General features: G+C 45.5%; 1 protein-coding gene across 3 annotated transcripts in view; it reads left to right on the top strand.

Moving 5' to 3' along the window:
* Positions 1–23,355, top strand: part of LOC135242033 (epidermal growth factor receptor kinase substrate 8-like protein 2) — a 34,043-nt gene that overhangs the window by 5,759 nt on the left and 4,929 nt on the right. For all 3 annotated transcript variants that reach the window (XM_064312903.1, XM_064312902.1, XM_064312905.1), the window contains exons 2-16: positions 6,830–6,879; positions 7,236–7,279; positions 11,590–11,654; positions 14,109–14,270; positions 15,096–15,245; positions 15,537–15,616; positions 15,955–16,064; positions 16,622–16,698; positions 17,088–17,214; positions 17,554–17,642; positions 18,437–18,511; positions 20,534–20,682; positions 21,779–21,935; positions 22,708–22,742; positions 22,896–22,983. In XM_064312903.1, the coding sequence (XP_064168973.1) occupies positions 6,845–6,879; positions 7,236–7,279; positions 11,590–11,654; positions 14,109–14,270; positions 15,096–15,245; positions 15,537–15,616; positions 15,955–16,064; positions 16,622–16,698; positions 17,088–17,214; positions 17,554–17,642; positions 18,437–18,511; positions 20,534–20,682; positions 21,779–21,935; positions 22,708–22,742; positions 22,896–22,983 (1,443 nt within the window). In that variant the 5' untranslated portion in view covers positions 6,830–6,844. The remainder of the gene's footprint in view (positions 1–6,829; positions 6,880–7,235; positions 7,280–11,589; positions 11,655–14,108; positions 14,271–15,095; positions 15,246–15,536; positions 15,617–15,954; positions 16,065–16,621; positions 16,699–17,087; positions 17,215–17,553; positions 17,643–18,436; positions 18,512–20,533; positions 20,683–21,778; positions 21,936–22,707; positions 22,743–22,895; positions 22,984–23,355) is intronic.

Genomic DNA, 23,355 nt, shown 5'->3' with positions numbered 1-23,355 from the left:
TTCACAATTATTGCTCCTATACAATTTGTTTAGAAGCTTGTAACCTTTACACAAATACAAGCATATTATCTTTGCACCATGGTGAAGTTGCACTAATTTAGTACATAATAATCAATAAGTTATATGCTACCATACATCAGATAATGTTTAATAAAACAGGCAACATGCCATTACAGGCTCAAGTAACTTACAGAATTTAAATGAGGCGGTCTGTAATAGTGTCTAATTTGAGACTACCAAGGCAAAGTAGCCCTTTGGCTAATTAGCTAGGCTACAGTGCATAGCATGATTGTTAATTTTGAAAGTAGATGAATTGTAGGACATTTGAAGGGATCAGCGCAAAGCTGCTGCGATGAGCCAGTGCGTGTATCTGTGCACCTGTGTCCGAGCGCGTGCACCGCTGGTAACAGCGCGCGACACCAGTAGCTCACGGCGTCTTCTCCCGAAACCTGACCGACCGCCAGCACGTCATAAACAATTGCGAACAAAGCACTGAGTGAAACATAAACACGGAAAGAGGAAATCTAATTTAATCGTGCACACCGTCAATTGAAGCGAGGCTTTCCCAATCAAACAGCCAGTCCCGCTCTCAGCTCGCCTAGAATGTGCTTGGTTTGTGATGTCACTGTCACGGCGAGAGGTTAATGTCTCACGGTTTAAACAGGCGTGAGGATCAAAATTGGTGTCAGTCAGGTCTAATGCAGTGCATGTGTTGAGCGTATTGCAGTTTTGCCGTTGTTGTTGTAAATATTTATCCAGAACTATTCAATATCATGTCACGAAAAACTTGTTTCTCCAAAAAGATTAATACTTTGTAATTACAAGTACCAGTTCATTTTTGTCCACCTACCAACTGACAGTATGTCACAGTTATATGGCAAGCCGTTTAGCTTTAATTCATTTCTAGAGGATATCGCAAATACAATTCTAACTAGTTAATGCAAATTCTTGATATCAGAAATTCAATTGTAACTAGTTATAATTCAAGCGTTTTCCCCATTCATTTCGATGGGACCTTTCATTTTTGATATCAAGAATTGAATTTTAACTAGTTAAAATAGGAATTCTTGATATCAAGAATTGTATTTTAACTAGTAGAAATTGGACATTCTAATTAAAACTAGTTGAAATTCTATTATTGATATCAAAAAATCAAATTTTAACTAATTAAAACTGAATTCCTGATAACAAGAATTCCAATTTTAAAATTGAATTCATGATATCAGAAATAGGTATTTTAAGTAGTTGAAATTATATTGTTGATATCAGTAATTGATTTTCTGATATCAGAATTGGCATTTTACCTAGGTGAAATTCCAACTCCCATTGAATTGACTGAGAAAAACGTTTTAAATCTGACTAGTTAAAATAGAATTTCCGATATCAAGAATTGCCATTTTAACTAGTTAAAATTTAATTTTCTGTCAGATGATGTAGAGTTGCTTGTTCGTTTTGTCTTGCATCTCCAACCAAAGCGCAAACGGTCACGATTAAGGAGAATGCGCTGTCGATCACGGTTGACCCTGGATCGATGAGGTCTTCTGCTCGCACCCCAATGCCAACATCACCCTTAGTCACTGTTCCTTGTGAAACAACAGCAGGTTTGGCAGTCTTAGTCACCGCCAAACACGTCCCAACCACCCCATTTCAGACAATGCAATCTCTTCTTCTGGCCATTGGCAGCAAAAATAATGCATTTTTATACGTAGTTGTGAGCATGCTGGGATTGTAATGACTTAACTCAGGAACCGCGCCTGCATAGGAGCACCTCATTTCAATTTACTTTATACGTATTTACTCGAGTGTGTCCTTTATTTCGTTGCCAGTACATTGCTATTGAAGCCGACACCGTTTTTCACTACCAGGTTGGAAATCAAATAATCTGAACAATAAAATAAGTACAGTTCAGGCCAAAAGTTTACATACACCTAGGCTAAAGACACTCAAACTTTTGAAGTTTCTCACTCCACACATTTCATGTTACCATGCATTTCCTCTGTGAAGTCGTTCAGGGTATCTGCTTTATTTCCATAAGAGGTCATTTCACAATAATAGCTAAGAGACAGATTTATTTCAGCTTTTATATACTATATCAGATTTTCAGTGGGTCGAAGGTTTACATACACTTTTGTTAGTATTTGGAGGCATTGCCTTAATTGCCTTAATTGCTTAACTTGAATCAAACGCTTGGGGTAGCCTTCCACAAGCTTGTCACAATAATTTGCTGGAATTTTTGCCTTTTCCTCCTTACAGAACTGGTCTAACTCAGTCAGGTTTGTGAGCCTCCTAGCTCGAACACGCTTTTTCAGTTCAGTCCACACATTTTCTATGGGTTTCAGGTCAGGGCTTTGTGATGGCCACTCCAGTACTTTCACTTTGTTTTCTTTAAGCCATTTTGTTAGAACTTTGGAGGTATCCTTAGGACCATTGTCCTGCAGGAAGACCCAGTAGCAGATAATCCTCCTTCCTCATGATGCCATCTATTTTATGAAGTGCACCAGTCCCTTTTCCAGCGAAACACCCACACAACACGATGCTGCCACCTCCATGCTTCACAGTTGGGATGGTGTTCTTCGGATTAAAAGCCTCACCCTTTTTCCTTCATACATAGCGCTGATCATTATGGCCAAACAGCTCAATTTTTGTTTAATCTGACCAGAGAACACTCCTCCAAATGGCTAGGTCTTCATTCTGGTGATCACCTGCAAACTTCATTCTGACTTTTTTATGCTGGTCTTGGAGTAGGGGTGACAGCCTCCCAGGCCATGGTGATATAGGATTCTCTTAATAGTGGATGTAGATACTTTGGTACCTGATGCCTCCAACTCCTTCACCAGTTCCTTTGTTGATGTCTTGGGGTTAAGCTGAACCTTTCAGACAAAAGTTCATTCAGCCCTGGGAGTTCATTTGTGCCTCCTTCCTGAACTATGCAGTGTCTGTGTGGTCTAAAGATTTTTATATTTGCATACAATTGTTTGTACAGACGCTCATGGTACCTTCAGTTGTTTGGAAAGTGCTCCTATCGAGGAACCGGACTTGTGGAGGTCCACAAATTTTTCTTTGCTGAGATGCTTAGATTTTACCATGGTATCAAGGGCAAAAAGGCAGTGGCTTTAAAGGTAGGCCCTTAAATACAGCCACAGGTGCCAATTAACTCATAATTGTGACAATTTGCCAATCAGAAGCTTCTAAAAAGTCATTACATCAATTTCTGGAATCTTCCAGACTGTTTAAAGAGACATATGTAACCTTTTGACCCACTGGAATTCTGATATAGTGAATTAAAGCTGAGATAAAACTGTCTCTAATCGATTGTTTTAAAATTACCTCTAATGTGAACAAAGAAGATGCCTTAATTGACTTGCCAAAAGAAATGTATGGTAACATGAAATGTGCGGAGTTGGGAAAAACTGAGTTTAAACATCTTTAGCCTAGGTGCACGTACATTTTTGGCCTCAACTGTTCAGTGATATACCTAACCTGCATTTTATATCTGTGTTGCAATAAGGCGTTTCTTTTTTTGGAAACGCGTCTAGATTATTGGATCGTAGACATTTTCTGCATTTGTTTTTTTGTCATGAGTTTCGTCTTTGTAATTTAAGTTATGAGCGCAGTGATTTTTCCGATTCCAGTGGGCCTAAACACAGGTGTGGAATATTAGTGTCGCAGAGGAATGTGGAATGGCTGCCAGTTTGGTCTGGGTGGTTCTGGCGAGAAAGAGGGCTGAAAGTGTGTTAGGAGGTGTGTTCTGTGATTCACCACTGGTATGTGTTCTGTGCGTGTGTGCATGTGTGTGTGTGCGTGCGTGTATGTGTGTGTATGTGATTCCCCACTGGTATGTGTTCTGTGTGTGTGTGTGTGTGTGATTCACCACTGGTATGTGTTCTGTCTGTATGTGCGTGTGTGCGTGCATGTGTGTGTGTGTGCGTGTATGTGTGTGTATGTGATTCCCCACTAGTATGTGTTCTGTGTGTGTGTGTCTGTGTGATTCATCACTGGTATGTGTTCTGTGCGTGTGTGCGTGTGTGCATGCAGGCGTGCGTGTGTGTTCATGTGTGTGTGTCTGCGTGTGTGCCCGCGTGTGCATGTGTGTGTATGTGTGTGAGAGTGTGTGTGCATGTGTGAGCATGTGTGCATGTGTGTGTGTGTGTGTCTGTGTGTGTGTGTGTGTGTGTGTGTCTGTGTATTTGGCTGAAACATCAGTAAAGCTATTTAGAAGTGATTTGTGTAATGCGGTTGGAATAAGAGTGCTGTGAAGACATTTGGAAAGTAACAGGTCTGGTATGGCCCTCTTATAAATATTGATATTGATTTAGATGGACAAGGGAGAGGGGAGAACAGTGTGTGTGCCTTCATTCAGCCAATCAGTCCTCAGCCTTCAGCCAATCAATCATTCAGTCTTCAGCCAATCAATCATTCAGTTTTCATTCAGCCATTTCAATAGATCAGTCAGTCAGTCAATATCTTTTCCCAATTATTCAATCGATCAATCAATCAGTCTCATTCCACCAGTCAGTCATTAAATCAGTATTCCAGCACCATTTTCTGATGTTACACAATCGACACAACAAAGGGCCTATTTTGCTTCTTCCACTCAATGTAATCACACCAGCTGGTTTTCAAATGCAAAGACGGACTTTGCCCACGAGCGAAATGGAAGCTGTAGTCACATACAGTCAGAGAACAAGTGAAAATATATCCAACGAGAGAACGAGAACCAGCTTTGCCGGTATGAAGCCCTTTTTAAATGGGCTGACTGCCAACTAGAATGGCACAGATAGAGTAATACATGTACCATGTTAGCGTAGCATGCACGCTACTTCTTCTAAGATAAAAAGCTACTTCAGCTACTTCAGAAACAAACTGCACATCTTTCCCTCATTCAGAATGCTAAATGTAACAAAAGCATGTTTTAAATGCATCAAGTAATCATGGTACATGTATTTCATGTGCTGAATGGCCAAATATTTTGAAAGTTGTTGCCATGGTGCCACCACTGGACTGGTGATATGTCATCTTGGTAAATAAGTGCAATCCCCAGGTTTCATGTTTCATCCCACCAATTTAACAGTATACTTAATACCTACATTTTTGGATGTGTATGTGAGCCCGTTTCAAGATATGGAAGATTTTTACTTGTATTTTTTTTTCTTTCAGGGGTTAAACGAAAATGTTAAAGCAAAATGAAAAAATATGAAAGCAGGTGTTTCTTTTCACATTGACCCTCATAAACTCATTTTTATAAATGATTACGGTCTGATTTCTGCTTTCATTTTCACGCTTTTTATCGCACATTAACATGTTTTGAAATGACCCTTTCGTAATCCCAGTGAGCAGTTGTTTGCGCTAGTGCTCAGTTATCGCGCATTGAGTGTGAGACAGGCACGCCGAGGACCAATCTTACACTCACTCGCCCTTGTTCCAGCATTTCACTCGCAGCGGCTGTGCTGCGCTTAGTCAAACCTTCGCAAAAATTGAAAACGAAAGTAGGCAAAATATTGTGATGTGTGCCTTGTGTAATTTAATTTTTTTTCTGGCTTTTCTGTAGTACTGTTCAGATTGCAAAATAGTCATCGGCTATACTCAAATCCTCAAAATATCAATTTTAAAATGAGGGAATATATACTCGTAAATACGTGTGTCCTACGGGCAAATTGCTCTGTGTGGAAAGAAGTCAGTAGTCCAAGGACAGGGCGATGGCTGACAAAATACCAACACATAGTCTATGAAAAAGATAACCAAAACCATTGTTACATAGATTAGCCTAGTCTTGATGTCTGTGTGAAGACGTCAAGCAGGAGAAAAAGGAGGTTTCCCCGTTCTGACCCACTACACCTAGTAAAAAGACCCCGCCCTGACCTGGTATTTGATCTGCATAGACTAAAGAAAATTTGGATAAATGTTTGTGAATTGCCAGGGTAACGCACGACGTAAACATTCCATGAGCTGTCAGCTGTCGACGTGAGTTCATTTGTATCCCTGGGGAAACAGTTACGGGAAATAAACGTAAACGTAAAATCTCTTCGTAAAATCTGCGGTGTGAACAAAGGTGGTTACTCTGGGAGAGGGGGACATAATTGTCCCGACATAGAAATAAATAATTATGATATTTATTTATTTTTTAACTAATAATTATGCCAATTTGGCTTTGATGCCGTGTCATTTAGGCTACTCACACTGCGGACCGATGATCATGCGTGTTTGATATCTTATAGGCTATGTTGTCCACTTGATTGTGTTCAGTTTCTTTATATTGTTGGTCACTGATGCTAAAACGTGCAGGTAAGCCTGCAAATTGTCTAGGAAACGTTATTTCCACGCAACAATGTCCGATTGGTTTAGGTGGTTAGTTTTAGATAAAAATTCTAAACACAGGTTAAATGTAACTTGAACTTCACACATAGCATTCCCATCTAGGAACAAAAATTCCCTCACTAATTAAAATCTGCCGCTGGCTATGCTGGGGTGATGGTGTCTTATTTGGATACTTATGGAATCATCTGTCAGTTCTTCTGAGCTGTGTACAGAGCAAACACCGGGTAAAAGGCGATGAAAGAACTTCAGTGTAAACAGGTCATTGTTTCATTTTCCCCGGCTTCGATCAGCCATTCTTAACCGACATAGCCATGTAAAGACGGCATTACACAGTGAAAGGCAAGCATAGAGATGGAAGAACTGGGAAGATAGAGGTGAAGAACATTTGCTCTGCTCAAGAAACAGTGGAGATGAGATGGTCTTCACTGTTTTCTTTTCTCTAGATGTAGGCTACAGTGATGTGTGCACGTATGTACAGATATTCAACTGATCTCTCTCTCTCTATCTCTGCCAGGTGAATGCCTTCATCATGAATCTGCAGGGGAACCCAATGAAGCATGGCAAGTGAGTCTCTCTCTCCCACCCTCAGAAACACAGAGACGCACGCACAAACACAAACACACACCCACACTCACATGCACACACACATGCACGCACGCACGCAAGAACACATAAACACACGCACACCCACACTTACACACACACACACACACGTACGCACATGCACTTAAGCACACACTCACACACACACACACATACCCACACGCACATCCATGCACACACACACAAGCACGCACGCACACAGGCTCACACACACACGCACACCCACACACACACGCATGCATGCACACACACACCTGTGTCCTAGGGGGAGTGATAAAGGATCACTGCTGTAATCTTGCTTCTTCTCCTCCTTGCAGTGGAGTGGGCAAATCCAACAAGATCAGCGCTAAGGCTCTGTACGGTACGTCTGTGTCTGTGTGTGTGTGAGTGCATGCATGCATGCGCGTGTGCGTGTGTGTATGTGTGTGTGCGTGCATGCATGCATGTGTGTGTGTACATGTGTAAGTGTGTGCGTGCGTGTGTGTGTATGTGCGTGTATGTGTGTACTGTTTTTATGAAGCGTCACAGAGCAGATGCACTGACCCTGGGTCAGTTCTGCCTTTCAGCTCAGAGTGGGTGAGGTTCGGACACGGGCAGGGGAAACTGATCCTGAATCTGCACTCCTGCCCTGAGACGCTTTATGAACACGGACCCTGATCTGAGATCAGCTCTGCCTCTTAGCTCGCAGTGGCTGAGGTCAAGATACGGACAGGGGGACCTGATGCATTCTGTAACCTATCCATCCTGTTGAATTTCAGTGAAATTTGGGGTGTGTCGGTGAAAGGCTTCCCCGTGTCAGCACGTGTATTTCCGGAAACTTCTGCACGCTCCCGGTCCATGTCTGCGATCGGGTATTCCCGAGTAACACTCGGATTCTGCCTGCACCGAAATTTCATGGGTCCTGAGACTGCAGGAACTTATAGATAAGCGCTGTTATAGAGATGCCCTGGCATGCCTTGTCCTGGAGTGTGACATTGGATACAGCCCTTTGTGCATGCAGGCTACAGGGGAGACCACTTCCTGAATGTGATCTAGGGCAGCTGGCAGAGTGGCGGCTAATTCCTAATCCAGGCCTGTGAAAAGGAACCCGTCTCCCTTTATGTGGCCGTACAATGGCAGCCGGGTGAAGCAGGGCAAGGTGTCTGAGCTTCCTCGCCTGATATGGACCACTGGACCCGATAATGGGGGCATCTGTGAACTGGCAGGGAACCCACTCCTTTTTTTTTCCAGCCAGCTGAGGTTTAGCCCCCATCGGTCACGTTCCCAGTCCCGTCCCAACCCCTCCGGAGTCCTCCGTCGTTTTGGGACGGTGCGGTCGAGAACGCGCTCCCCCCTCAAAAATGCGTCGGCGTGAGCCGCTCCAGCGCTGGGGTACCACCGGCCGCGTCGGAGGCAAGCGATCCAGGAGTCGCTGCTCCCATCAGACTGCAGGCCCCCGACTGGCCAGAGGTGTCGCTGTTGTGCAATGAGAGCGCCAAAGCCCGCTGCACTGGCCAGCAGTGCACTGGAACCCCATCGCCTTTTGAAAGATGAACCACGGCAGCCTCAACTTAATTTTTTAAGGGTTTTTGCTACGCCTAAGCTACAGTACGTGCCATAAAGCCCATGCAGCGCTGCCACGGTCATGACATAGCATCTTTTGTAACCAGACATGACATCATATGACTGCTCATGATCATGTTGCTGTATCACATCACTGGCTTAATGTATCCAGCACATTCCAGAAAACACATTTCAAAATAACTGTTACAAAATGGCTGCTGCATACATCGTGACAGTCTAATGACAGCCACCGCAAGCTGTAATAAGCAGTCATAACTGGTACACTTATGAGCCTGTGATTTATGCTTTATGGTGTATAATTCAAGTGAAGTACTGCCCCCTTTTTGTCGGGAATATGAGCTAAAAAAGTCTGAAGTACACTCAATAGTTTTAATACAGTAACACTTTGGTCTGCTCTTAGCCAGATTCATACTAGAATAGGGTGCATGGCCAGGGAGCCTATTTAGGGGACACAGTGGAGGAGTCATTGTGTAATATTTAGTTGATGTTCATATTCAGGGCAACATGGATCAGATGACATTCTTTACATGCAATCGATTTGTACATGGATATATAGCGACTTTAGCTATTCAGGTTACGTATCTTGATCAGGGGTTCAATGGCGGTGCCTCGTCTGGGAATTGAACCCGCATCCTCTGAGTTACAAGCCGAAGTCCAGTACCGTCACATCGCTGCCCACCGGTGTCACATTAAACCTCGTTTCCAAACAACCCCGGAGTTTGCGTTCTCCTGTCCTGCTCCATCCGGGATCTGAGCCATTTCGGTCCCGGAGAACTGGGGATTGAAACCCGCGTCCTTTCGTTCCCGAGTCTGCGAGCTCTCGCCGGGCCGCGGATCGCGCGGCATTAACGGCGGCCATTAATAAGACATGGCACGGACTCGGGTTTCACCGGGGCGCCCGCTCTACTGTTACGCTCCTCACCCAGGGCCCACCGGCGGCGAGCGGGGAGAGAACACGGGAAACAGGAAATCGACTGCTTCACTTCCTTTCATTTAGAGGGAGGAGATGGCGAGAGAGGGATGGAACCGAAGGGAGGGAGGGAGAGGGAAGGGCAGAGTGAGAGAGAGAGAAGGAGGGAGAGGGAAGGAGAGAGGGTGGGTGGAGGGGAAGGAAGAGAGAGAGAGAGGGTGTATTGTGTTTCTACCTGCGGGGAGGGGTGGAGAGGAGGTGTGAGATACCGTAAATGACAAAGGCATCGACAGGGAAGAACGAGAATGGGCGGTGGAGAATAAGGTGTGATATATATGTATAGAGAGAGAGAAAGAGAGAGCATAATCACCTGTTTTTTTAAATTCACTGAAGTGCAAAATTTTTTTAAAAGTAATAAAATGTAAGCGAAAGCATAAAAGTGTCACTTATTTTAATCTGGGATAATATACACCATTGCACCATTTATTGTAACAAAGTTGGAAATCTCACTGGGGGAGGGCGAGGGGGATATTGTAAATTAATTCACGGCCGAACGGAATTGGCCCGTTAGTAAGACTTTTTTGCAGGGCTGGTGAAATGTGTACGGCCTTAAAAAGACCAGTCTCTGCGTCGCGTGCCGGAGGAGAGGAGAGGAGAGGAGAGCGGCCTGAAACGAGACACTGGAATGTCCGACGGACGCGCGAGCTCACGCCGGTAACCCTTACCTGCGAACTACTCACCTGGGTAAAAGGCCCGCGAGGCCTGGCCGACGTAGCCAAGCGGCGAGGGCTTCGGTGAGCGGTGAACCGAGATGAACGTCCTCAGGAACGCCGGCCCCCTCCCGAGGAGAAAAAAAAACAAGCGCGGCTCGAACGCGACAAACTCGTCGGGCAGCTTTGCGGCCGAGCGAGCGAATCGGTCACGCCCCGGCGCTGGCTGGCGACGCTGTTCGATGACTCACGGGGTCCAGCGCGCTCCGCGCCGCCACCTCATTCTTTCCTTAAAATCTGGCAAAATATTCGCTGATACTCGAAAAGAATTTTGGGCGGAAGACTGATGTGTCGGAAAGGACAATTCTCTATTCTCTTTAGGCAGCACCCATGTGCTGTCGCTAATGAAAGGAACTTCTGTCTCTGTTTGTTAGCTGACTTAGCGTAATGAGGGAGTTGTGTGTGAAGTCGTGCTAATATGTTGTGCCCGTAGGCCTAATGTGAGACATATTTTTGGCCTTTTGAGGATAAGAGCTTATCTAATAGCATCTGGTCAAATGCCTCAATTGTAGGTTAAAATAGTAATGGCCAGGTAATTGGTGGACAGTGTGCACTGTGCGTATGAGATATTGGCAAGGTAAATTTCTAGGAGCTTTGTCTGACAGGGTTTTTACATTGTCATTTGGAACCATTCTTGCACCTGTGTATTGACTGTTTATTCCCTGTGTCTCTGTGTGAAGAAAGCATTCGTGCTGTAGGGTGTTTGGACATTCATAGTCTGTGTGTCAGGGCGGGTTTGTGTGTCTGTGTGCACATGTTTGTGTACAGTATGATTGTGTATGTGTGTGTGTGCATGTTTGTGTATGTGACTGTGTGTGACCATGTGTGGGTTTGCACATGTTTGTATGTGTTTGTGTGTGTGCCTGTGTGCACGTATTTGTGTATGTGACATTGTGTGTGGGTTTCTTCATGTCTCTGTGTGTGACAGTCTGTGTGTATGTGTATCTGTACACATGTTTTGTGTATAAGTGCATGTGTGTGTGTGTGTGTGTGTTTTTGTGTATGCTTGTGGGCACATATGTATGTGCATGTGTGTGCCACAATGTGTCCTGTATGTGTTTGTGTGTATTTGTGTGCCTGCACATGTGTGTTTGTGTACGTATGTGTGTGACCACATGTATGTGCAGTGTGTGTGTGTATGTGTGTGTGTATTGGTATGCATGTGTGTGTGTGTGCGTGTGTGTGTGTTTGTGTATGCTTGTGGACATATATGTATGTGCCTGTGTGTGCCACAGTGTGTACCGTATGTGTTTGTGTGTATTTGTGTGCCTGCACATGTGTGTTTGAGTACGTATGTGTGTGACCACATGTATGTGCAGTGTGTGTGTGTGTATGTATGCATGTATTGGTATGCGTGTGTGTGTGTGTGTGCGCTTGTGTGTGCATGCTTATCACTCACATATTCACATAATTTTCTTTACTCCATAGAACAGCGAAAAAAGTACTCCAACTCCAACGTCATCATGCAGGAAACATCACAGTATCATGTTGAAGTAAGACCCCTGCCGTTCTCACCACACAACACCAATCTCTCATTTTTATCTCTCCTCTTTATGTCCCTCTTTCTCTTACCCTAGCTTCCTTATTCTGTCTATCCCTTGGTTTCTTTCTCTCCTACTCCTTATTTCTCTCTCTGTCTCCCTCTCTCTCCCACTCTCTGTCTCTCTTTCAGCCTTCAACCCTCACTTGATTCACGTCTTTCAGGTTAAACATACTAGCGATGCTTGGACAGAATTTTTGATAGAGAGGTATAGAGGTTGGATTGAACTCTTCCATATTCGGGGAAAAGCCTGGCCAGAATGTCTCTGCCATTTTGTGTACATATTTCAGAACTACGGAAGGTACATGATGAGATACATAAACACATAAATTCATGCACATGTGTAGATCTCAGCAGATATGAATCTGTTGCTTTCTGTGAATATTGCACACTTGACCTTTTCCGTGCTCTCTGGTCTATGAGAACAGTGCTAGATCCAGAGGGCTTGTGGTCTCTGCGAAAGACCGTTGTTAGCCTGCATCAGACCTTTCAGCTGTTTCCCTCAGCAGCCTGTGCTTAGTGTGGAAGAGCGACTGTTAAAGTACACAACGCAACACAGCACAGCACACCGCAACGCAACACAACGCAGCACACAATGCAATACAACACCACACAGCACAACACAATACAACACAGCACACAATGCAATACAACACAACACAACGCAATAAAACACAACACAACACACAATGCAACACAACGCAACACAACACACAATCCTACGCAACGGAACACAACACAATACAACACACAACGCAACACAACACAGCACAACACAACACACCACAACACAACACCACATAGCATAACATGAAATAATGATGTTAACACGTCTTAACAATGCTTGCAATTTTCCTACCACCAAAGGGTACCTAGTGCTCACCATTTACCTACAAACTAGGTACTATCTAACACCGTATCAAGCCTGGTCTTGGAAACCTGCCTCTACTATGTGAGCTGGCAAACTATTTCACAGAGCAGACTATAGACTACTATCTGTGTGAAGAAATGCTTCCTGATGTCTGTACAAAATGTACCTTTTACTAATTTACATCTTTACCACCTTATTTTACCAACAGAACTCAACCTGAAGAATCTCTTGTAGTTCACTCTGTTAATCCCTTTTATGGATTTAAAAGCCTCAGTCAAATCGCCCCTATGTCTCCTTTCACTAAGCCTGAAGAGATTAAGCATCTTACATTACATTACAGACATTTAGCAGACGCTCTCATCCAGAGCGACTTACACAACTTTTTACACAGCATCCGTTTATACAGCTGGATATATACTAAAGCAGTGAAGGTTAAGTACCTTGCTCAAGAGTACAACCGCAGGATCCTACCCGGGGATCAATCAACCCCTGTTACCTTTAGGTTACAAGACCAGCACCTTACCCATTATACTGCACTGCCACCCTGCTTCCCTGTGTATCTTTTCCTCATAACTTTTATCTTTTATACCAGGTACCAGTTGCCCTTCTTTGAACTTTTTCCAGGGCCTCAATTTATTTTTCTCGTAGTATGGTGCCCAGAATTGCACAGTAGTAATCTAAGGGCCAGATTTATGTACATAAAACTCACAAGAAAAATATGGCCTGATGAGGGTATGTTGGCGCGTTTGAAGTGAAATTAACGTCTTATTTACCAAGTCTACAACCAGTTACACAGTCTGTGAATGGGACTGGCTACTAATCACATTTTGCAAAAGGAACAGAGCTGAAAAGGCGCAGTTAAAAAAATCCCTGTTAAGTGCACTGATTATCTTCATTGGATGTATGGAAATTTATGTAATTTTTGTGCCAAAAGAGCATATCCAGCACTACAGACAGCTCAGGACAGAATGCGGACTGTGGTATATTAGCTGAGCCAGCAGTTGTCATTTGAATTAATCCAGATGCGAGAGAGTGTAACGGTGCAAAGATTCTCTCATCGACTGCATCTTCTAGGCCTATACCTGTGTGTTCGTCTAGCTTGTGCCTTGATTTACGCCTGCTCTTTAGAAGCGGAGAAATTTCACGCAAAAATCGACCCTTCTTAATTGTGTGAACTTTGGTAAGTTCAACGGAAAACATAAGCAGCCACATGTATATATATATATATTTCTTTTTAAAAAAAAAAATATTAATACAAAACTTATTCTTGGTTATTACAAGATTTCAAATTGTGGCTTAATGTCACTGAATCCCTGAGTATTCCAGTCATGATTACTGTAAATAACACACACACACACGGGCGTGCGCACACATCCACACGTGCACGCACTAGCACACACACATACAACGAACACACACACACACACACGGGCGTGCACACACACACACACACACACGCACACACACACATGCTCACACGCACATGCACGCACACAGTTGTAAACACATCTCTCTCTCCCTCCACTCTCCCTCCAGCACCTCGCCACATTCATGATGGATAAGACGGACTCCATCACCACAGTGGACGATGCCGTAAGGAAACTGGCTCTGTTGGACTCCAAAGACAAGATCTGGACCCAGGAGATGCTGCTGCAGGTCACCAGCACTTCTGTCAGGCTGTTGGACTGTGACACTGAGGTACGAGCCCCACTCCAACTGCATGCACTTTGTATGAAATATCTGTCCCTGGTGCCATTATGTCTCCTGGCCAAATATTCCCTTCATCTTCTCATGATTATTATACAGCTGATACCCATGAATTGATTGTAGAATGCAGTTTTCTCACTCATTCACTCACTCACTCACACACTCCTGCCAATTTGCTCACTGACTCACTGACCCACTCACTCACCACTCACACTCCCCTACCAATCTGCTCACTTACTCATTCACTCACTCACTCACACTCCCCTACCAATCTGCTCACTCACTCACTCACTCACACTCCCCTACCAATCTGCTCACTTACAGAGTCACTGACCCACTCACTCACTCACTCACTCACTCACTCACTCACACTCCCCTACCAATCTGCTCACTTACTGACCCAATGACCCACTCACTCACACTCCCCTACCTATCTGCTCACTTACTGACCCACTGACCCACTCACTCACACTCCCCTACCAATCTGCTCACTTACTGACTCACTCACTCACTCACTCACTCACTCACACTCCCCTACCAATCTGCTCACTTACTGACCCACTCACTCACTCACTCACTCACACTCCCCTACCAATCTGCTCACTTACTGACTCACTGACCCACTCACTCACTCACTCACTCACACTCCCCTACCAATCTGCTCACTTACTGACTCACTGACCCACTCACTCACTCATACTCCCCTACCAATCTGCTCACTTACTGACTCACTCACTCACTCACACTCCCCTACCAATTTGCTCACTCACTGACTCGCTGACTCATTGACTCTCTAACTCGGTGACTCTCTCTCAGGAGGAGCTGGAGAATTTCCCCCTGTCCACGGTGCAGATGACTCAGACGGTGCTGAATAAGACTCGCTACCCCTCCGTGCTGCTGTTGGTGTGCCAGGACAACGAGCAGCACCGGCCCGACATTCACTTCTTCCACTGCGACGAGGTGGAGGTGAGAGCTACAACCTGAACACCTAAACCTGAACACCTACACCTGCTGAACACATACACCTGCCAACCTGAACACCCACACCTGCAGAACTCAGATACCTGCAACCTGAACACCCACACCTGCAGAACTCATACACCTGCCAACCTGAACACCCACACCTGCAGAACTCATACACCTGCCAACCTGAACACCCACACCTGCAACCTGAACACCTACACCTGCTGAACACAAACACCTGCCAACCTGAACACCCACACCTGCTGCAGTCTCCCCCTGCTGTTCTCCCCACAGGCAGAGATGGTGCATGCTGACGTCGACAGCGCTCTGGGGGACAACAAACACGGAAAAAAGATGCGCCCACAGACCCTGAAGTGAGTGTTTTACACGCTACCTCGCACACACAGACACACACACACGCTACCTCACACACATCTTCTGCACTGCCTCAAACATACACATCTTCCTTATTATCTCACACACACATATGTGCACATACAAACACACGCACACACACAGACACACACACACACAAACACGCATGCACACACACACGCACGCGCACACACACACACACGCATGCACACACACAGTCACACACACACACACACACACACACGCATGCACACACACAGTCACACACACACACACACACACACACGCACACACACACACGCACGCACAGGCATAATCGTGCTTCTCTGCTGCTCAGGGTGAACCAGGAGAAGATGAAACGACGTCATGAGTCCATAATCCCTCCCTCAGCCCAGAGGGCTCCATCCCCTGCAGGGAAGGGGAGAGTGGCTGCTTCCAGCCTGCAGGGTAAGTGTACTCACCCGCCCTTTAGCAATCCACCAAACCTCTCATTTTGACACGCCCGATGTTTCTGATCAGTTTATTCTGATTTTTACACTCCATGACGGCCTGCCTAACTGGCATTGACCCTTATTTCAGAGACAACAGCGACAGACTACAAATGCGTATTCCACACCAAGCTGAGCAATTATTCTTGGTCCGCTAAAATGGTGGAACTATGTATGAATATGGCTGCGATTCCTACGTGGTTCAACCGATAGGGATGTAAATACCCTCCAATTAGAGCTGACAGTCTGCACTTTAACCTCATATTGTTTCATTTCAAATTTAATGTGCTAGAATACAGAGCAAAAGCAACGAAAAATGTGTCATTGTCCAAATGCTTATGGACTGCACTGTACACTCACCCACATACATATACATATATACACTCACATGTTCAGACACACACACACACGCACACACATATACACTTGTACACACACTGGTGCCCTCTGTCTGTGTATTGTGCACATAGCTCTGTGTGTGTAGTTCTATTTATGTCACTGTGTGGTTGTGTGCAGATGCTGAGAGGCGTGAGTCGAAGAAGCAGAGCCCGCAGTCTCAGGAGCAGCTGGCCCAGAGCATTGAGAAATATGTGGTGAGTTTCTGCAGTGCTAATAGCTCATTGAGAGAGATGTGGTGAGTTTCTGCAGTGCTGTTAGCAGGTTTAGGGATTTATGCCTCATAGCATCACTTCCTGCAGCCTCATTGCATCACTTCCTTAAAGTATTCACACACGGACACGCAAACTTAACATCCACCAAAAGTTAAAGGCTGGAAGATTTGTCGTTTGAGTGGTTGATTAAACATACAAACGTGGGGAACTACAAATAATTCCTCCATAACCTTCATTTTTTCCCTACAACCTGTTGTGCAGTTGTGAAAAAGCTGGCGTAACATTCTTACGCTGCCCTACGCAACCTTGCTGCGACGCCGTGCGAACGTTTCCGTAGCGACCGAGCTGACGCTGGCGTTTCCCCTCCATAGCAAATCCTGAACTGCTCCCTGGACGATATCGAGATCTTCGTGGCCAGGCTGCAGAAGGCGACGGAGGCCTTCTCTCAGCTCAACCAGCGCAACAAGCACAAGAGCAGCAAAAAGAGACTGCCAGCGGGTATGCTAAGTTAGCTGTGTGTGAGATTCAAACCCTATGTGTATGCTGAGTTAGTTGTCTATCACTTCTCTTTTGTGTATTTCTCCCTTTAAATGTATAATTATTGTTATGACTTGAGGTTATTTATGGCTAATATAATAGATTTATCCTTCTGGGGGAGTGTTATCTGTGCATAGTAATAATGTTTATGGGAACAGTAAGACTGGCTTTTCTGGATTTTTTGAGTCTGTGGATTGACATTGAAAGGGCGTTGATGATGTCAGTTTGACTGACTCTGTCTTGGCCTGCATGCGATGGATTATCCCTATTAACTGTCTGGGTGTTGATTTCTGTGCTCAGAGGGAATGCTGACACTACGTGCCAAACCCCCCACTGAAGACGAGTTCATCGACAGCCTGCAGAAGATGAAGCTGGCCTTCAACCTTCTGGTGAGTTCTGTCACCCATGCTGGGTTATATACAGTATCTCTATCTTCATGCTGGGTTATACAACACCTCCACCTCCATGCTGGGTTATGCAACGTCTCCACCTCCATGCTGGGTTATACGATCTCTCCACCTCCATGCTGGGTAATACAATGCTTCCTCTCCATGCTGGGTTATACAATCTCTTCACCTCCATGCTGGGTTATACAATGCTTCCTCTCCATGCTGGGTTATACAAGACCTCCACACCCATGCTGGGTTATACAATGCTTCCTCTCCATGCTGGGTTATACGATCTCTCCACCTACATGCTGGGTTAGACAATGTTTCCTCTCCATGCTGGGTTATACAATGCTTCCTCTCCATGCTGGGTTATACAATCTCTCCACCTACATGCTGGGTTAGACAATGTTTCCTCTCCATGCTGGTTTATACAATACTTCCACCTCGATGCTGGGTTATACAGTGTCTCCACCTCCACATTCAACTCATCACTGACCACTTACACTCAGTGCTTTTCCTGTGTTATGATTCAATGTGTAATCATTTCACATTCATAATGGGTGGAATGAAAAGTATGATATTTCCATATGTGTGCACTTCTGAGGTAAATCCTTTTCATGAAGGGGCAGCTGTAAAGTGATATGCAATACAGTTGCGCAGTTGCTAGAGTCCGCATTCGGCCCCACTCAGCGTTTATAGTCAACCAAAGCACAGCTTTCCACATACACTTTTGACTGTTTGCAGCACTCTGTTTAGTTCTTGCTGTTTGCTTGCTCCTGTTCTGCCCTCTACAGGCCAAACTGAAGAAACACATCCAGAACCCCAGTGCTTCTGAGCTCGTTCACTTCCTGTTTGGACCTCTGGAGTTGGTGAGTCACTGTGCCCGACATTACGGCTGGATCGCTGACTTCCTGATAAAACTGATAAACCGACTGATATGCAGTGATCTCATAGGCACTGATTTACTCCTGTGTGGACTGACTGACACAGAGCCGGGTTCAGTTTTCTGCATGTAATGAGTGAGATTTGAAGCTGTTATATGGCAGCAGACCCCCTGTAGGGCAGCAGGTCTGGTTTAGTGAGAGTGTAACCCCCCTGTAGGGCAGCAGGTCTGGTTTAGTGAGAGTGTAACCCCCTGTAGGGTAGCAGGTCTGGTTTAGTGAGAGTGTAAGACCCTGTAGGGCAGCAGGTCTGGTTTAGTGAGAGTGTGAGACCCTGTAGGGCAGGAGGTCTGATTTAGTGAGAGTGTAACCCTGTAGGCACAGTCTGTTAGGAGTTAGACCCTGTAGGCAGCAGGTCTGATTTAGTGAGAGTGTAAGACCCTGTAGGGCAGGCTTAGTGAGTACCCTGTGCAGCAGTTGGTTAGTGAGAGTGTAAGACCCTGTAGGGCAGCAGGTCTGGTTTAGTGAGAGTGTAAGACCCTGTAGGTCAGCAGGTCTGGTTTAGTAACCTGGGAGGTTAGTAGTGTAAGACCCTGTAGGGCAGCAGGTCTGGTTTAGTGAGAGTGTAAGACCCTGTAGGGCAGCAGGTCTGGTTTAGTGAGAGTGTAAGACCCTGTAGGGCAGCAGGTCTGGTTTAGTGAGAGTGTAAGACCCTGTAGGGCAGCAGGTCTGGTTTAGTGAGAGTGTAAGACCCTGTAGGGTAGCAGGTCTGGTTTAAGTAGATGGTAAGACCCGTAGGGCAGCAGGTCTGGTTTAGTGAGAGTGTAACCCCGCCCGGGTAGGGGTAGCAGGTTTCTGGTTTAGTGAGAGTGTAAGACCCTGTACCGTTTTAGTGGAGCCCTTAGGGTCTGGTTTAGTGAGAGTGTAAGACCCTGTAGGGCAGCAGGTCTGGTTTAGTGAGAGTGTAAGACCCTGTAGGGCAGCAGGTCTGGTTTAGTGAGAGTGTAAGACCCTGTAGGGCAGCAGGTCTGGTTTAGTGAGAGTGTAACCCCCTGTAGGGTAGCAGGTCTGGTTTAGTGAGAGTGTAAGACCCTGTAGGGCAGCAGGTCTGGTTTAGTGAGAGTGTAAGACCGTGTAGTGATCTGGTTAGTGAGAGTGTAAGACCTGGGGGCAGGAACTGCTCGTGAGTATTCCGCACCTGTCAGGTCACACTGTGTGAGGTGTCCTGTAGGGCACAGGTCTGTTTAGGAGATGTAACCATCTTAGGCAGCAGGTCTGGTTTAGGGAGTGTAGACCCGAGGGCCAGGTCGTTTAGTGGGGTACCCTGTAGGGCACAGGTCGTTTAGTGAAGTGTACCCTGTGGGAGCGGTTGGTTTAGTGAGAGTGTAAGACCCTGTAGGGCAGCAGGTCTGGTTTAGTGAGAGTGTAAGACCCTGTAGGGCAGCAGGTCTGGTTTAGTGAGAGTGTAAGACCCTGTAGGGCAGCAGGTCTGGTTTAGTGAGAGTGTAACCCCCTGTAGGGCAGCAGGTCTGGTTTAGTGAGAGTGTAAGACCCTGTAGGGTAGCAGGTCTGGTTTAGTGAGAGTGTAAGACCCTGTAGGGCAGCAGGTCTGGTTTAGTGAGAGTGTAACCCCCTGTAGGGCAGCAGGTCTGGTTCAGTGAGAGTGTAAGACCCTGTAGGGTAGCAGGTCTGGTTTAGTTAGAGTGTAAGACCCTGTAGGGCAGCAGGTCTGGTTTAGTGAGAGTGTAACACCCTGTAGGGCAGCAGGTCTGGTTTAGTGAGAGTGTAAGACCCTGTAGGGCAGGAGGTCTGATTTAGTGAGAGTGTAACCCCCCTGTAGGGCAGCAGGTCTGGTTTAGTGAGAGTGTAAGACCCTGTAGGGCAGCAGGTCTGGTTTAGTGAGAGTGTAACCCCCTGTAGGGTAGCAGGTCTGGTTTAGTGAGAGTGTAAGACCCTGTAGGACAGCAGGTCTGGTTTAGTGAGAGTGTAAACACGTGTTGTGATCTGCAGATTTTGCAGAGCTCTGGGGGCCCAGAACTGCCTCGCTCCGTCATCTCCCCGCACCTGTCCCAGGACACTGTGGAGTTCCTGAGGGGACACCTGTCCCCTAAGGAGATGACCATCTTCGAGCTGCTGGGAGAGGGCTGGACGAGGCCCAGGTACGTTGGGGCGAGCGCTCCGTCGTGTGCATCTCTGTGTGGGCGTGTTTGTTTGTGCGTGCTTGTGTGCGGAGGTGACTGTAAATGGATGGTAAATGGACTGCATTTATATAGCGCTTTTATCCAAAGTGTTTTACAATTGATGCCTCTCATTCACCAGAGCAGTTAGGGGTTAGGGGTTAGGTGTCTTGCTCAAGGACACTTCGACATGCCCAGGGCGGGGTTTGAACCGGCAACCCTCTGACTGCCAGACAGTCGGTCTTACCTCCTGAGCTATGTCGATTGTGCTTGGTGTGACATACGTGTATATAATTTATTTATCCGCTAGACCTTGTTCACTGGCTGTGGGACAGACAGGCTTTCTGTTGTGATTGGATGAGTCGCGGTGGGACAGTGGGTAGCACTGTTGCCTGGCTAATTGTGAGTGCTGGCTGGGCTGTAGTCACTGGTTCGAGCCTTTGAAACGTCACTGGCTGCTTGTCAGCTGGCGTCCTGTCTGTGGCAGCGAGGGTTTAATTAGGCCGAATGTCCATCACCTTTTTTTTCCAGCTGGTTGTGTGGAGCTGACTACTTCTTTTTACATTCCTGAGGAAGAATTGAAAACATCATGTGTGTGTCTTTACAGCTTTGGGTTATGACTTTTATATTTTCCTCACGATTAATTGGCCTGTGAGGGCCAGCGAAGGTTAAATGTTTGATTTGTGTACTCGTTTTTACAAGTCACCTGAGGGAAAATAGAACAACACTGACAGGCCTTTTACTGGCGCCAACAGTCATAGTGTTCAGGTGACTGATGGAATTGGTGATCCTGTACTCAGGATTCATTTTGAATGGGGACTCAGGTAGAGAGAAAAGGATTGTATTGACAGAGAGCTAATGGTGTTGTGAATGGAAATTGTAGTTGCACCGGTGGGGAGTTTGAAGATCATGGATATGGATAGCTGTCACTTTAGGAGAATTGCACTTCATCTGACCTGTGTTTGTATTTGTACCGATGACCTTCAATATGCACTGATTGCACATCCCTTTAAAACGTCAAACAAAATGTAATGTAATGTGAGAGTTATGTTAACACTTACGGTTTCTCTCTCTTAAGGGTAGCGTGGCCTAGGGAACAGTGCGCTCCTCTCTACATCCCCAAATTCTTTAACGGCTGGGAGCCGCCGGCCGAGGTCTTCCTCTCGTCGTCGTGGGAGACGGAGTGCTCCGGTTCCCCCTCCGCCCAGTCAGACTACGGGGACCAGCCCAATCAGGTGAGGGGGGAGGAGCTAAGGGGTGATCAGGCCTGCTATTGGTCCTCTCGGTCCATCCTCTTAGACACCACAGTTATACTTTATTAGCCTGTCAGACATCTTTATCTGACTAGTAAATGGACATTGATTATGATGCTTTTTGTTAAACTGTATATTAGGGCTATTCAACTGGTAGGCCAGGAGTCAAGTTTGGATTGCCATAGGCATACACCTGGCACTTTGAGCAAGATATAAAGTAAAATTTCTATGCAACTATAAAAACTATGAAAATGTTGAAGATGTCATGGTCTGCATCAGCACAGCGTCTGCAGCGTAAGTAAAATAAATACTTATGGATACGTTTCGGTTTGTAAATAGTACGATATATATGCTCAGCAATGCAAACAGCAGAGTTATGGACGGGCTGGTTCATATGATTCGACAAATATTTAGAAACAAAATTGGTGCATTTTGACTTTCTTTTTTATGGAACTGTGAAAATGTCACAATTTGGATCCGCCCCCATTGCTGGAGGGCGCATGCCTCTGAGGTTCTACTGCACTTTAAAAATGTTTTGCCCTCGTGCACCACTTTTAAACTGAGTCTGGTCCCCACCAAGATATCGTTGAAAAATGAAGTTCAGTACCTTGCTATGTATGCATGTTTCTGCTACATAATCTCTCTCTCTCTCTCTCTCTCCCTCTTCTCTCTCTCTCTCTCTCTCTCTCTCTCTCTCTCTCTCTCTCTCTCTCTCTCTCTCTCTCTCTCGTGTTCTCTCTCTCTCTCTTTTCAGTTCTTTGAGTCACCAGCCTCTGGGCCATCGAACGGGTAATTATAATACCATATAGTTTCCTGTAGCTCCGCCTATTTTTTTGCGTGTATTCATAATACCTGCATACAAAGCTCCATTCTCTATGTGTTTTTGCACATTTTAAGAATACCTTATGCTCAGATGTGCTCTGTCGTTTGGTCTTTTCCTAGGGCTTCACGAAAATATGCCAAGATCCGCTACCACTTTGTAGCCCGCAACGCCAACGAGCTGTCTGTTCTGCAGGATGAAGTGCTGGAGGTACTGTTCAATCAATCAATCAATCAATTGATCAATCAGTCAGTCTGTCAGTTAGTCAGTCAATCAATCAGTCAATAAATAAGTTAATCAATCGGCCAGTCAGTCAGTCGATGAATCATCAATCGATCAATCAATCAGTCAGTCAGCCTCAGTCAGTCAGTCTATCAATCAATAAATCAATCAGTCAGTCAGTCAATAAATCAATCAGTCAATCAGCCAGTTAGATAGTCAGTCAATCAATCAATCAATCAATCAGCCAGTCAATCAATTAATCAATAAATAAATCAATCATTCAATTAATCACAATCAATCAATCAGTCAGTTAAGATGTCTTTTTGCATATTGCCAGTTATAAAGAGGTTTTCTTACAGG

This window comes from Anguilla rostrata, chromosome 16, assembly GCF_018555375.3.
Source record: "Anguilla rostrata isolate EN2019 chromosome 16, ASM1855537v3, whole genome shotgun sequence".
Lineage (NCBI taxonomy): Eukaryota > Metazoa > Chordata > Actinopteri > Anguilliformes > Anguillidae > Anguilla > Anguilla rostrata.
This window is presented reverse-complemented; position numbering and strand designations above follow the sequence as displayed.